The sequence below is a fragment of the Anopheles funestus genome, chromosome 2RL (assembly GCF_943734845.2).
Source record: "Anopheles funestus chromosome 2RL, idAnoFuneDA-416_04, whole genome shotgun sequence".
Classification (NCBI taxonomy): Eukaryota; Metazoa; Arthropoda; class Insecta; order Diptera; family Culicidae; genus Anopheles; species Anopheles funestus.
In genome coordinates, this window is record NC_064598.1 from 75,956,015 (window position 1) to 75,969,877 (window position 13,863).

The window sequence follows — 13,863 nt, forward strand, 5'->3', positions numbered from 1 at the left end:
CGACATAAACGTGAAATGGCTACAGCCCACGTTGCCAAACATTGTGACACTTACATGGGATTCCTTATTTGATTTTATTAGCGACTAGCCGGATGTAACACGTCCCTTTGCACATTAGTTCGTCGCGGCACGAACGTTTTGCTCGTCGGACTTACTCTTATCGCCACATTCGAAACGTTGGAAATCGACTATATGTAAGCGATTTGCTTCCAACACCTCCCCGACGGTGTAACTCGGATCGACCAGATACTCTTGGTGAATCAGACAAGTTTCATCGTCCTTATCGGCTGCCGGTTCGTCCTTGCCTGGTTCACCGATACGCTCCGGCTTCATGCCAACAATGTGCTGGCACACCTTTCTAGCGACCTGGGCTGGGCTTAGCTCATCACCGTCGCCTGCTTGTACCGTGGAATGGTCTGATTTAAATGCTACCAAGCTGCCGTACTTTCCAAGCAGTGGTACATCATGCGGGATCTCCTCGCTAGGAGCGGGATGGACATAACCTAAAACAAGGATATGTAGTTTTAGTAAACATTTACCTAAATACCTTTTAATTGCGATCGAACCACTCACCCGTTAGTTGTATGCTGTCGGGTGCCTTATAGCAAATCGCCCGGTTAAGTGAAGCATTTTCACCGACCGTACCGATCATCAGCGCGAGATGATCTCCTAACGATTTGCCATCCTCCAGTACGATCTGCTTCAGTGCCTCGCTGTTCAATCCCACCTTGGTTAGGTTTGCATCCGCTTCAACGTTGTCCAAATGACGCACGCAGGCCGCGGACGCTACTTGTACGAAGCGCTGAAAGCTGGCATTTCTAGCGACGAAATCCGTCTCACAGTTTACCTCGACCATGGCACCGACGTTCCGTTGTACCAACACTCCGATCAGTCCTTGGGCCGTGTTGCGTCCCTCGAGCTTTGTTGCTTTCGACCAACCCATCGCTTGAGCCTGCTCCTTAAGCCATAGTTCCGCCTTTGCCAGATCGTTGTTGTGTAGTTCGAGTGCTTTCTTGCAGTTGGCAAAAGTGTAGCCGGTCTTTTTGCGCAAGGTGGCGAGAGCACTCTTCTCGGCCGTTGCGTACAGCCGAATGCCAGTCGTTGGGAAAAGCCGGGGCAAGTGTTTGAATAACATCCTGTAAGACGTATGCAGGTCTGAAAGGTACGAATCTGAAAGGTTATCGGATTTTATTTAATATAATGTTTAAATGAGATACAAAACTTTAATTGTATTATTGTTATACTCTTTTAACAGATCCACAACTATTTATTGCTGATAGTAACACAGACATTATTATCGGTTCAAAAAGATTAATGATTAAAACGAAAATTTTATTCGTTCGTACAGAATAATGATTGAGTGAACCTTAAAATAAGGAAAATAAAATGTCACAGAAAAGCTTAGGCAATACATTAGACGCTGTTACACCTCTAGGTATTGCGGAATGCACGCTTGAGTAAAGAATAGACTCAATGCTTTTAAGTTTGTCCGATAGCATCGTCTTCCTCTACCAGGTTATCGAACATTTCAGCCAGCTCTTCCGCATACATCAGCCGTTCGTTTCGCGTCCAGTTGCTGGTGTTTGGCTGGAAGTTCATCACTTCCGTCAACAGTCGTTCGAATCCGTTCAGTTCGGCTTCGATGATTCGTTCTTCTTCCTCCGTGATCGGAACACCGTTACCATCGTCAGCCGGATTCCCGGGATCAGCCGGAGAAAGCAGAGTAGGACTTTCCTCATCGTTCATTGTGGTATTCCTGTTCCTCCGGTTAATATGTACATTCGACCAGATGTAATTATGCATCGCTTGGATCAATTCATCCACACCGGTTGCTTCACCTATGCCGGCCACTTCTTCATCCGCATCTTCCACATTCGGTTCGAGCTCTATCACATCCAGCACGGTACACTGGCTCTTAGCCTCACTGTACGTTATACCGTCGGTATTGTTTTCCTGCAGCGTCGAGCAGAGTAGTATTCCGAACTCAATCTCATTCTGCTGGACAAAGGTGCTGTACGCTGGGAGACGCTCGAGGAAAGAACGATCCTTTGCGTTGAAGTAGATCAATATTCCTTCCGTCCGTTTCAGTATTGCATTCGGAATTGTGGCTAGCTCGGCGGAACCGTGTGCATACAGAATCACCTTCGTATCGTAGTACTTTGTGTGTATCTTATACGCATAACCGATACATTCCGGCGAATCCGCACTGAGTTCGACTTGCTGTTGACTGTTCGGGAGCTTACGCATCCGTTCGACAACATTCTCCGGCTTGACGGAATCGTCCGTCGATAGGATGAGCACTATCGGTTCACCCATATTACGTTTACTCGATTTCTATCAAGCGTGAGCCAATGGAAAATTCTGCGCCTGTTTACATTCAGTTCCGTGCTCTTCACACTGTCCAAGCAATCTGAAACAGACCGGACCGGAATTAGTGATCTCGTACGCTTTGTGATACGCTGCGTATAGTAATCATGTGTGCACCAAAGTTGCGCGAATTATGCACTCCTCAAAGCTGGATCTTGAGCACGTTGACTTGCGTGTTTTTCGCCGCATGAAGTTCGGGTAAGATTACATCATGCCTAGCTTAGGTTTGAGATGTCTGATTGTTCACAATATTAAATCCATACTTGATGCCACGCAGTAACACAATACTAATAACTTTCGCACTGTTAATAAAAATTTCCATATTTTGCTTACCTTTCGATTAATTTCGTGAAAAGTTAGGAAGTATGCTGAATGTTTACGAAATGCTGGTAGAAGTTTGGTTCTTTTTTTGGTTTATTCTGAAGATGTCTATTTTGACACTTTGCGTTTGACGTTTCTATTTTCGAGCGTGCTGCTGAGCACTATTGTAGGGTTCTATATCGCGTTAGGTTTGAAAATACAGTTGAGAAAAGCAACAGATTTATGAAAAGCGGGATTTGTATTTTAGACGTTCTTACAACAAGCAAATGTAATTGAAGTTTAGGTACTGGATACTATTTTATTTAAAGAATAATGTTCAAATATATTCTACATTAATACAAATAGCAGTTTCATAGCTTTTGTCTTTTGGTTGCAGTGTCAAGGACATGCCGTTTTTTCCGTGCTGTGTTCTACGTGCCGCCAAGCGCTGTGTCTGTTATATTAACATTGGTAAGTAGACCGACCACGCTACCGGAAGAAGCAATGATTGCATTGGGTGGTTGTTCGGCAACAACCAGCGATGCAACAAGGATGTTTATCATCGTTATTATCGCTACACCGATCGACGTTACGATCTTCACCCGATGCCGCTTCGGATCATCTCGTTGTGGTTTGGTGAGCTAGTTGTAGAAACATAAATCATTTTAACACACATATCGTTACGAAAGTAGAACGCTTACTTTACTTACCGATACGACGATCATTGTAATGGCGACCATCATTTGTAGTACTAACGACATGATAACAAATGTGATACACGCGACATACGTTTTCGAACCTTGGTTGTAGGTAATGAGCAATCGCAACTGATTGGCGTTGGCCGTTAGGAGCGAAATGTCCATTGCACTTTCGGCGATACTTTTCGAAATATCGTATGAAGGAGTAATAGAAGACTGGCGACGGCCACTATCCGTGTCGTAGATACCGGTAACGGTTATCGGTTTCGGTGGAAGTGGTGGTGGAGTGGGTGGAACTGCTGTCGTCGAGTTTCGTGTAGAACGAACGATTAAAGAAGACGATGCATCCGTATTGGAGCCCGTGGAGGAATCAGCTCCATCCGGATTGAGCTCAAATTTGCCACTCGCTAGATCAAGATCGCTTTTGCTTCTTCCAAACAATTGATTCGCACGAGCAATGTTGTTCCTGTAATGTTCACCAGCTCCATTCGGTATTGCTGCGTTGTGACGATACACAACGGGAAGATCGATAGGCTGCTCTTTGTCACGATTGTTCATTGCACCGATTAGAAATGGAATCGTACCGAGACTGTAGCCTGTGTGGAGAAAGGAGATAAAAAACAATCTTAACGAAATTGCGTACCGATGGTGAGCAAGACCAAATTTAAATACCGTTAATCAACCGGAAAAGGGTACTGGGCTTTACTTCCATAAAGAAAAACAAAACCTTTTGTACACCTTTACTGCACAAAGCCGATCCGTTCCGATCCTTTCTGTACGCCGTTTCGGAACGAACTGCACTGCCACGAGGGCAGAAGTAGTGTTATGATAACCACATCGCTCGGAAATGCAGCAGAACGGAATTGAAGATGCAATTTGCTCAATTAATATATGCATCGATCGAACACGGAAGTCTTACGCAATAAAGATCGATCAGGTGTATCGTCCTTTGATATGTTATATTGTCCGTAAGGAATGGTTTGGAAGTATGCGAGGTCAATTTACAAATATGAATGTTCTGAGTGTCCTCCATTGGATTCAAAACCGGTAATAATAAATAATTACTATCAATTTCTGGATTAGATAAAGTTATGTGGATCAAATCGGGTCATAATCACTTGATTAGATTTGCAAGCAAGAAACTAGGGGGAAAAGTAATTAAATGCTATGTTTCGAATTAAGATTGAAATAGCTGCTTTAATGGAAAATAAATTAAAATCCTATTCTATTTGTCCATATTCATTTCTAATCTAATTTTGCATTTTTTATCATATTTCGAATGTATGTATAGATGTATACTAATTTATTTAAGGTGGTATAAATTGACTAAAACATTTATTTGATTTAAATCGTCATTTTTTTTATAAATAAACAAACATAACAATCAAAAAGAGATCATTTAATTAGCAAAATATTTTCAAACAAATATGATGGAATTTCGTACCGAAACTGGAAATTAATGTTACTGTGTTTCAAGTAAAACATTCAGCATGGTTACGGCGGCCAGATTTAGCAGCGCAATTACGGTGGCAGCAATGCAGGCCAGGGTTCGTAACAGTGGCCAACGCTGACTGGTGTACGTCTGCAAGTAAAGAGTGGATAGTTTAGTTTCACTTCACATTGGAATTGATGATTGGTTGGTTAGGAATGTTTAAATGCAAGATACACTACTAACCGACATCATCAGCATGGCGACAAAGTTGAGAATTTGAAGTATGAGCGACACTATCAGCAGGGTGAAGATCGCCAGATAGATAGTCCAATTCTGCCCCTCCGTGTTGGAGGTGCTGAGTAGACGCAGCTGATTCGAGTTGGCCGCTAGAAACGCAATGTTGAGTGCATTTTCTAATACCGATCGTCGCACATCGTACCGCCCGCTGTCTCTATTTCGTTCCGAACCGTTGGTAATGCGATCCGCCATATGGTTCGGTGTCGTTTCATTGTTGTCCCAATCGTTCTCTTGGTACGGCTGGATACGGGTTGCGTCTTGATTGAAGATCACCGGATTGCAGAACACCTTCGACTGTTTCTCACTGCCGGTGAAGATGCGCACGCCCCGATTCCCGGCATGTTCGACGTGATGGTGTGGTTTATCGAAGCGCGTTATACGTTCGCCTCGCGTTGGGCTGCTGCGGCTGGACGGTTCGGGTCTGGTCATGGTGAACACTGCGCTGTTAGTGGGTCTAATTAACGGTTCCACAAAGCGGGGGGGGGGGGGGGGGGGGCTGCCAATTGCCGTACGCAACCGGTGATAACGTACCGGTGGTCGAGGAACGTCTGAAACCCGAGCCAAACATGCCGAGTGCTATTATAGTGCGGTAAGCCAAGGCCAAGTGCAGCTGTGCAGAAGATGCCACGGTGCAGCTTGTGTTGCGTACCAAGGTGAAGGATGGGGATACTGCATACGGTTCGGTATGTTGTTCTAGCACTGCTGGTTAACCATGCGTTACCTAGCCTAACATCGTTTCCGGATGGAAGTGCTGCTAACATTCGGATAGATACAACAGCAAGAACACGTTACACATACGAACGAATAGTTGAGACGAAAAAGAAGTTGTTTAAATGATATGTTTAAAGTTTTATTAAAACCAAATTTCTTCTATCTTCTAGCTAGCTAAATTATTGTCCAGGATGATCAGCAAAACTTCGATAGATTTCGCCAAAATCAATCCGCGAGTGTTCCACATTGATCATGAACGGGATCAGCAGATTGACGAGCGAAATGATAATCGCACCCGTCACGGCAAATGCTTTCATCTTTGCGTATCGACTTGGATCATTCACCTGCTGTAAAGAGGTAGAGTACAAATTTTGTTAATATCGTTTTGATAAGCAGCCTGTCGCGCTCTTTCTCTATATCCACTACGTACCGTGATCGTTACGATGGAAATGGCAACCAGAATCTGCAGTACGATCGAAACGGTCACCAACACTTCGCTCACTATGAACGATTCCGTTTCCTTGAAGCTAACCAGTAGCCGTAGTAAATTGCTGTTCGCCGAAAGGAAGGACACACTGAGCGCAATCTCCACGACGCATCGGAAGAAATCGTACCCATTGTAGCTGAGGGCAAGATAGTACTCGGATGCAGCACTTTCGTACGTCGACTCTTCCGACAGTGCTCTGGATGAGCCGTGCCCTACCGGGGTAGTACCATCCTCGAGTTGATGGTTAGCAGTGTTATCGCTGTGCTTCATTCTGTATACCGCCGCACTAGTCATCGCTGTTTGGACGTTTGTTTGGATGAGGTTCTTGATGCGGAATGAATCGACCAAAGCATGTTGAGGTTTTGTGTTGTGGTAAAACCGAAGAAACGATGCTCTGTGCGTGCAAAAGAACGTTAATTATCGCAAGGAAGTGGCCTTAAAGCTAGGGGTGGAATTGAATCACAATTAAGCAATAGCGCCAATGGCGTTAGTGCTACTAGTTAAGCAGTTTACAATGGCTAATCCATCCGACACGTGGATGGTACGTTGCTGGACGTGGATGTACACTATTTGTCGGTAATAACCAACGACGCCACTAGGATGTTTATCACCGTTATGATCGACACCATGATGGAGGTGCACACCTTCAGCTGATAGATCCGATGGTTCGGTTTGGATGTTGGGTAGCTCTGGAAGTGAATGCACAACATGCGTTTGAGCGATAGGGGGCAAAAAAAAACTATCAAACCCGGATATCCATACCTTCACAATGATAACACCGCTAGCCACAAAAATCTGCAACACAAGCGAGGTAATGACCAACGCTATGCAGGCAATGTACGTGTGTGACTTCTCGTTGTACGTCATCAACAAACGCAGCTGGTTGGCGTTCGCAGTCAGCAGCGAAATGTCCATGGCACTAGCAGCTATTCCCTTGTGTATGTCGTACGACTGTGTCTGGCTCGAGCGTGTCTTGCGTCTACCGTCCACCTCCGATACACTGATCGCACCGTCCTCAAGATTGTTAACCGATCGCATTTCGACGTGATCTTTATCGCGTATCTCTGCCTGATTGAATGGAGCCATCTCGATCAAGCTGTCGTTAGTGTTCTCCGCTGACGTTTCATCGATCGGAGTAAGTAGTGTACTAGTGCGGATAGGTTCTGTCATACTCATCGACAACAATCGATCTAGCAATCGAACGATCACTTTTATTTAGCCAAAAGTGTAAAGATCACACTTTTACACAATCACACCGTTATTTATAGCTTCCAAATATAGTGACGCTTCTTCTGTTTCTCTCTCACACACAGTTTGCTTCACACAAGCGCCCGTAATCGCACACAATGATCGTGGTTGCACCCTTGAGAAATAGCACAGCACATTCCATCAACCGATTATCAACATCTCATTGCACTTCCACTCACACACAGCACCCAATTCTACGCACTTCCGATTCGCGACACAGCTATGTTACGACTGTACAGTAGGAAAGTAAAACTGTCGCACTGGAGCACCCATCGTAAGTAGCGACACAAAAAAATTGCTCACCCATTCCGAATCAATTCTGGGCGGCCGTGATAACGTTCTGTTTTGGGGTTTTGTTTTTGTTTTATTGCAATTATCGTTTAAACTACATGTTTTCTTATTAGAATCCTAACGCAACGATTATCAACGATGGCTTTCGTGTGTTGTACATTGCGGTTGTGGTTACGGTGGATACATTATACAGTTTTGTTAATTCTATCACTCGTAGTTTGACTGTAACGACGATTCCGTATGATCTGTGACATTTACACAACTATTTCTAATGCTAGTAGCAGAAGCACTGTCAGGCAGCGTGAATAGTAGTAGTAGTGCATTAGGATGACGACAAACTTGGAAAAGGTTTCTTGCACGCACAATATCTGAACAGCAACTGAACGGTACGAGATGAGAGTCATCTTCGCACGAACGCAGAAAGTAGAGCGAAAAAGTGATCCCCCTGATAAAGCACTAGAACGTTTCCATCCTCAGACGCCGGTTGGTGCTGTACACGATGGAAAAGCATCTGGGTGGGATTTTTAAGCTTGCAATCATTTGATGCAGCACTGAACAATGCGTAATCTCGTGCAAGAAGAGGGAATCGTGTGGAGCTGTGGAGATGATGGTTGAGGTTTGTTCTCGTCAGGGAAGAACGATTGTCGGGTATTTTATATGCACGATGCTTCGTACCCCGATCTGACGTCATCGATCGATTCCGAACGCATCAGTCGCGTAACACGTGCAATAGTGTTGGCGTGTTAGCATTGTTTTATAACGGCTTACGGTTACAGCATTGCTGTACGAATTGGAAGTTACGATGTAAGATGAAGTTGTACCATATTTAATTACTATATTAATTAGTAATTTTTAACATTTTACGCAAATAAGTTCAGGGTTCTAATAGAATCATCAATCTAACGGTTCGCTTCTTTTTGAATTCGGTAAAATTTATACTTTTTATATTCATAAGCTGAAAATTGTGGTTCAAAATCAACTTTAATAATCAGAGTTTAACAGATCAAACAAACGAAAAAAATAATTTACTTATAAAATAACGTGTCTTGCATAAATTAATTGCTAAATGCTATTAATAACAGTGGTTTAGTTTTCATCAAATTCGTATACAAAACAAATTGCTTTTTTAATCTTTGTTGAATGTAATTTACATCGAATACTTATCACCTGTTGCAGCCAACCACGTGTTGCGCACCACCGTGCATTAAACCGCCAACTGATTTGAACCTATCAAAGCACGCCGTCCGTTACTATGGTAATGCGAAAGTCAAGGCTTTTTGTTTATTTATCGATCAAATGAAGCGCTGGAATGAAGTTTCCGACGGGAAAAAGCAGTACAACAACCCTTAGCCATCCCGTCCGAAAGGTTTTTCCAGTGCATCGGAATTCACCGTTACAGAAAGGTCGTCATCATTAAATTTGCAGAGGAATTTTTTAATTTCTTCAAGTATTTAAAGTGCTAGGTGAACTGATACTGCATTCCGAGATGACGTACCGTAGTCATAACGTGGGACCGTCGCGTGCATTCGATCATATCTACGACCCGCTGTACGTAGCCTCGGACCGGAAGGACGTCTGCCGGGCGAATCATGCAGCACTCGCAAAATCGGCACCGATTGGCATATTTCCCGTGTACCAGTCGATGTTTAGTGAGCTGCCACGGTTGACGCGAAACCATTATGTGATGCATCGCAATCCGCTGCCCTACTATCCGGAGCTGCAGGTAAATCCGATCCGGTCGTACGGTTACCAGCAACATCCGGACTTGTCGAAAGTACTCGGGGCCGAACGTGCAAAGTTCTTCTGCCACCCGAACGCGGGTGAAACGGGATGCAATGTACGGTACGCTCCGGATTATGTGCCCGGTCCGGCAGAAGGAACGGACGAGTACTGTGCGTGCGATGATGAGTATGAGGATGGACCCGACGGTCAACAGCAGCCTCGTTTCCGGGAGGTTGCCTCACAGACGGTGTATCGGGAATCGTCCGCCCAGACACAGCCCTGGATGCCGACGGCCGTGCTAAAGGAGAACGCAATGCCAGCGGCGGAGATTGTGTACGTGGCCGAGATGTTACAACATACGCGCTTTCCGGGTGTAAATGAGGTGGAAATAGTGGAACGGGCACGCCGGAAACGAACCTGGGAGTATGCCCTCGGCAGCTGTGACTCGCTAGATGAATGGCGTCAGCAGAAGCTGGTACTGCAGATATTCGAATGGGAGGAATGGGTTGCCCGGGAGCGTCAGATCGATCGGTACCAGATGTTACGCCTGCAGCTGGTAGCCAAAATAATGGAGAAACGTGAACGAGACACACACCAGGCAACGGAAGGTAAGATGGAAAACACCAAGCGTCGCATTAATCAGGTTAGAAATCAGGCAATGCAAAAGTTGGAAGCAACTTTCGAACGTAACTTGCGGAAGTTGGAGCGAAAGCGACATGCAATGAGTGTACGGTACGGTGGCAAGAACCGTGGACAGGATGCAGTCGAGTCGCTGGCACTGGAAGCGTTGGCTGGAGCGAGGAAAAAGTACTCGAAACAATCGTACGATTATGATCCAAATCTTATTGAAGTGGGGTATGTATTGGTGGAAAGCATAAATGATGTCCAATTGATATATCTTCACTATTCTTGCTAGATTGGCCAAGCTGGATAAGAAAACAGCAGTGCCGCAGAAATTCGTGAACCCGCGCGACCAACGTCCGGAGCTTTGGAAACCCAAGGAGGTTTGCCGTGAGTTCCAGAAAGGTTTCTGGTCTGACAATTTCCTGCGTAAACTTTATGAATCGTTGAAGGTATTTACGGAGTTTATAACTATTGGGCGTTGGAAATAATCAAAAATTCATATTATTCTAGCAATTCCGCAATCGCAAAGATAGTGAGCGTACGATCCCACAATGTCTGATCGTTGTTTCATCTCCAACGGAAAGTGTCGTCGTTTCACCCATCGCCCCATCACCGGAGAAAGAAAACGACAACTTGTACCAGCAAGCGGTTCTGTTGCAGAAGCTGATTAAGGGTAGAGCGACCCAAGAGATGATTCATCGTGATTACGCCAGTGAGCATGATCTGATGGATGATTTGATAGCGTCGCATCGGTTGCCGGTTGTGGAGGAATTCTTTCCGGTAGACAGCCAGCATCTGACAGGCACGGAGAGGGGTGGAGGCAGTGTTCGAGAGCGTTATCTGCAAATTCTAAAGAACGAGCAACTGTTGGACGAGTTTATTGAGAGTAGTACACACGCACAGATGAGTTCGTTGATGAGTACACTCGAACGGGAGCTAACACGGCTTCAAAACGAGCGTAATACGCAGGCCTTCTATCTGCTAGCGGAAAGGGAGCGTCATTTGCGGGAGTCGTCTGAACACGAAAATCTTCCTCCGAATGCAGATCGCAAGCAACAGCTCAGCGGCGATGAGATGGCCATATACTTAGAAAACGCCTTGTTGGAACAGGCGGATAATGTGGATGAGATGCGTGAAAAGATTCACCATATGGCGCGTAAATTTGACGAGGAAGCTGATCGTCGTAGTGATGGCAGCTCACTATTGATGACCGGCGAGGATATCATGACTGGAAACCGCGAGGCACTCGGCAGCATCGTAGGATCACTCGCTGATGAGATGCTTCTGCCGGATCTGTTCCGTCGAGCGGCAAGAGAAAACATTAAATTCAAACAACGAACCGTATTGGCTAATGTGCACGAATTGATCTACAACCGGAAGGACGACGAGGGAACGAATGAGAAGGATAACGATGAAAGAAAGCCGAAACCGGTTCAGGGAGAGCAGGAACGTTTGCCAGAAGAAAGACGAGTGGTAAATGGGTTGCTCGATGGTATTATCGATAGAGCCGTATTGCAGCCACCGGTCGTTGATTCCGCGTACTCGGAGAATGAAGTTGAGGAACTGCCGGAAGATGAAGAGGAGATGGCTGAAAGCGATTTTTCGGCGCTTGACTACGAAGGATTAGCGGAGGGTGAAGATGTCCAGGAGGAGGAAGAAGAAATTTCTCGAATGGCGAATGAGCTGATCGACGACATACTGAGCCATGTACTGGATGTATCGGAGTGAAATGATCGATAGGTCAATTTCAAGGCCGGGAACATCACGAATGAAATATGAATTTAGATCTCTACCGGTTGATGATTAATTTCGTACATGTGCACCAGATACGAAATGTTTATAAATTGTGAGTAGGTATGCACAAACAAATGTATTTTTTAAGAATTAATCACAAATGGCGATAATCATTGCCATATCCTTCATTGCATGATAAGCTTGGTCGAAACGCCTATGTGCAGTGGAACGCTCAATTACAATTTGTCTCACAATGAAGCTGTACTCATATTGATCTTTTGGATGCTGTCTGATCATGGAAAGGCATGCAATAGTACAATAACTTTAGTGTGTTGCACATTATTTCTCAACTCTCAAGCACTCAACAATAGTTTTCTTCTCGGCATACGATTAGTTGCAAAACTATCCTTCGGAATATTAAGCTTTTTAGAATGTTCTACAATATTTCTACCTATATCAAAAACTAAAAGAATAGTTTGAATAAAAAGAATCGATTTGATTAAATAAAGAGCATTTAGAGTGAAAGTAATTTACGGTTATAAAAAGAGAAAAAATAACGGAAATATTATATTTAGAACAACATTTACAAAAATTTCCCACTGTGCGACAGTAGTTCGTGTGACTGCTCAAAAGATGGCGCTACTGTATTTCTGCATAAATTCCCAGGCGACGAAACTATTGACGCTTTAGTACAAATAAATGCTTTATTGAGAAATTGCGCATAATTTTTGAATGAAATATTTAAACAAATATATGAATCTTACACATTAAATAAAATTCCTTGTTATAGACAATTGAATAAATAGCAAACGAATTAGCAAATTAAATTTCATTTTATACAATATTTGAAGTTATTAGAAGTTGGAATATTTCTTTATGAAAACGATTATTTAAATGTTTATATAAATGTTTGCATGAATTCACGCGCTTCGGTATTCGCATAACTGATTATCTGCGCATGTTAAAAACACTCGTTTTTTGTGAAATCCAGCGACCGAAATTGGAAATGTTTCATTTCCATCCATCAAATACCAATGTTAGCGTGCACGGTTGGATGAACGCCTGGGCCCAATTATGCACCCATTACCATAAACCAGCGGTACCATGGGTGGAGCCACCCGTTACAACTCATTTGCTACCAAATTATGCACATCCAGTAGGGAAGCTTCACGGGAAGCAACCGTTGTATGGTGGATTTGGAGGTTTCTGATTTCTTGCCCGAAAAGGATTATCGAATGTGAGAGCGAGGGCGAAAGGCTTATGCGATTAGGCGACGTGTTGCGCGTGCTTTGTTCCGGGACGCTACCAAACGCCCGTACCAGATCGAGGCTGCTCGTCGCCGATATCCTACCCACATTGGGACACATAGGATACCGCCATTCGACGTAAATGAATGGAAGTTTGATTATCGAATTAAGCAAACCGACAGAGCGTGGCCAGGCGGGGTCGTGGTGATGTGGAAGGCATGCGTACGGAAGGAAGTAATCGTAATTTCAGTCACCAGATTTCGAGATAGATTTTAGGCTGACAGTGGGAATTGCTTGTGCTAGAATCTAATTGCATGTCGTCATTGGTTGCGGAACCGATACGAAGTAGATCGTGAATCGAGGAGAAGCGTTCCGAGTACTTTAGCATCGCAACTAATGAGGGTGATGCAGGCTGTTTAGTAGAAAAAAGGAATCATGCCACTTGAAATGCATTTTTGATCACATTTCATGCAGGTTGTAAAATTTTCTAGACAGATTTATTGTATCTCTTTATGTTCTATTCCAGGTTCTGTCATCGATGCTTTAAAGTGATGACGAACTTTAATGGCCCATAACTGGTTGTTGTATTTTAGTACCTCTTATCTCTTTTTTACCTGTGTTTATAAAGGCTTGAAGGTATGCGCAGAAATTATATTATCTGTATATTCAATCATAGTGCTATTAAGGATTATACTGCGCAACGTG

At 44.1% G+C, this 13,863-nt stretch overlaps 6 protein-coding genes across 10 annotated transcripts; 1 reads left to right on the forward strand and 5 right to left on the reverse strand.

The window, feature by feature from the left end:
- Window positions 1-55: 55 nt before the first annotated feature.
- Window positions 56-2,859, reverse strand: LOC125763965 (elongation factor Ts, mitochondrial). 3 transcript variants are annotated; one of them, XM_049427711.1, is made up of 3 exons: window positions 2,701-2,859; window positions 574-1,155; window positions 56-503 (listed from the first exon to the last, which is right to left on the reverse strand). In XM_049427711.1, exons 2-3 carry the CDS (start codon window positions 1,133-1,135, stop codon window positions 115-117), a joined length of 951 nt encoding a protein of 316 aa, XP_049283668.1. In that variant the 5' UTR covers window positions 1,136-1,155; window positions 2,701-2,859; the 3' UTR covers window positions 56-114. The 3 variants fall into 3 exon arrangements, with proteins under 3 accessions (XP_049283668.1, XP_049283667.1, XP_049283669.1); XM_049427710.1 differs by having other exon boundaries at window positions 574-1,170; XM_049427712.1 differs by lacking the exons at window positions 56-503; window positions 574-1,155 and adding an exon at window positions 1,202-2,410.
- A 101-nt stretch (window positions 2,860-2,960) lies between these two features.
- LOC125763975 (uncharacterized) lies at window positions 2,961-4,511 on the reverse strand. Its single transcript, XM_049427723.1, has 3 exons — window positions 4,038-4,511; window positions 3,378-3,961; window positions 2,961-3,308 (listed from the first exon to the last, which is right to left on the reverse strand). The coding sequence occupies exons 1-3, from the start codon at window positions 4,075-4,077 to the stop codon at window positions 3,099-3,101; spliced, it is 834 nt and encodes a 277-aa protein (XP_049283680.1). The 5' UTR covers window positions 4,078-4,511; the 3' UTR covers window positions 2,961-3,098.
- A 91-nt stretch (window positions 4,512-4,602) lies between these two features.
- Window positions 4,603-5,573, reverse strand: LOC125763992 (uncharacterized). Its single transcript, XM_049427743.1, has 2 exons — window positions 5,041-5,573; window positions 4,603-4,947 (listed from the first exon to the last, which is right to left on the reverse strand). The coding sequence occupies exons 1-2, from the start codon at window positions 5,521-5,523 to the stop codon at window positions 4,828-4,830; spliced, it is 603 nt and encodes a 200-aa protein (XP_049283700.1). The 5' UTR covers window positions 5,524-5,573; the 3' UTR covers window positions 4,603-4,827.
- A 346-nt stretch (window positions 5,574-5,919) lies between these two features.
- LOC125763997 (uncharacterized) lies at window positions 5,920-6,586 on the reverse strand. Of its 2 annotated transcripts, none has more exons than XM_049427749.1 (2): window positions 6,236-6,586; window positions 5,920-6,149 (listed from the first exon to the last, which is right to left on the reverse strand). In XM_049427749.1, the coding sequence occupies exons 1-2, from the start codon at window positions 6,584-6,586 to the stop codon at window positions 5,985-5,987; spliced, it is 516 nt and encodes a 171-aa protein (XP_049283706.1). In that variant the 3' UTR covers window positions 5,920-5,984. The 2 variants fall into 2 exon arrangements, with proteins under 2 accessions (XP_049283706.1, XP_049283705.1); XM_049427748.1 differs by having other exon boundaries at window positions 5,920-6,152.
- Window positions 6,587-6,678: 92 nt separating this feature from the next.
- LOC125763996 (ninjurin-B-like) lies at window positions 6,679-8,445 on the reverse strand. Its single transcript, XM_049427747.1, has 2 exons — window positions 7,055-8,445; window positions 6,679-6,981 (listed from the first exon to the last, which is right to left on the reverse strand). Exons 1-2 carry the CDS (start codon window positions 7,466-7,468, stop codon window positions 6,859-6,861), a joined length of 537 nt encoding a protein of 178 aa, XP_049283704.1. The 5' UTR covers window positions 7,469-8,445; the 3' UTR covers window positions 6,679-6,858.
- Window positions 8,446-9,009: 564 nt separating this feature from the next.
- LOC125763914 (cilia- and flagella-associated protein 91-like) lies at window positions 9,010-12,615 on the forward strand. 2 transcript variants are annotated; one of them, XR_007418420.1, is made up of 4 exons: window positions 9,010-10,408; window positions 10,470-10,626; window positions 10,688-12,027; window positions 12,112-12,615. XR_007418420.1 is itself a non-coding variant. In XM_049427640.1 (3 exons), the coding sequence occupies exons 1-3, from the start codon at window positions 9,318-9,320 to the stop codon at window positions 11,903-11,905; spliced, it is 2,466 nt and encodes an 821-aa protein (XP_049283597.1). In that variant the 5' UTR covers window positions 9,010-9,317; the 3' UTR covers window positions 11,906-12,615. The 2 variants fall into 2 exon arrangements, 1 of the variants encoding a protein (XP_049283597.1); XM_049427640.1 differs by having other exon boundaries at window positions 10,688-12,615.
- Window positions 12,616-13,863: the final 1,248 nt, after the last annotated feature.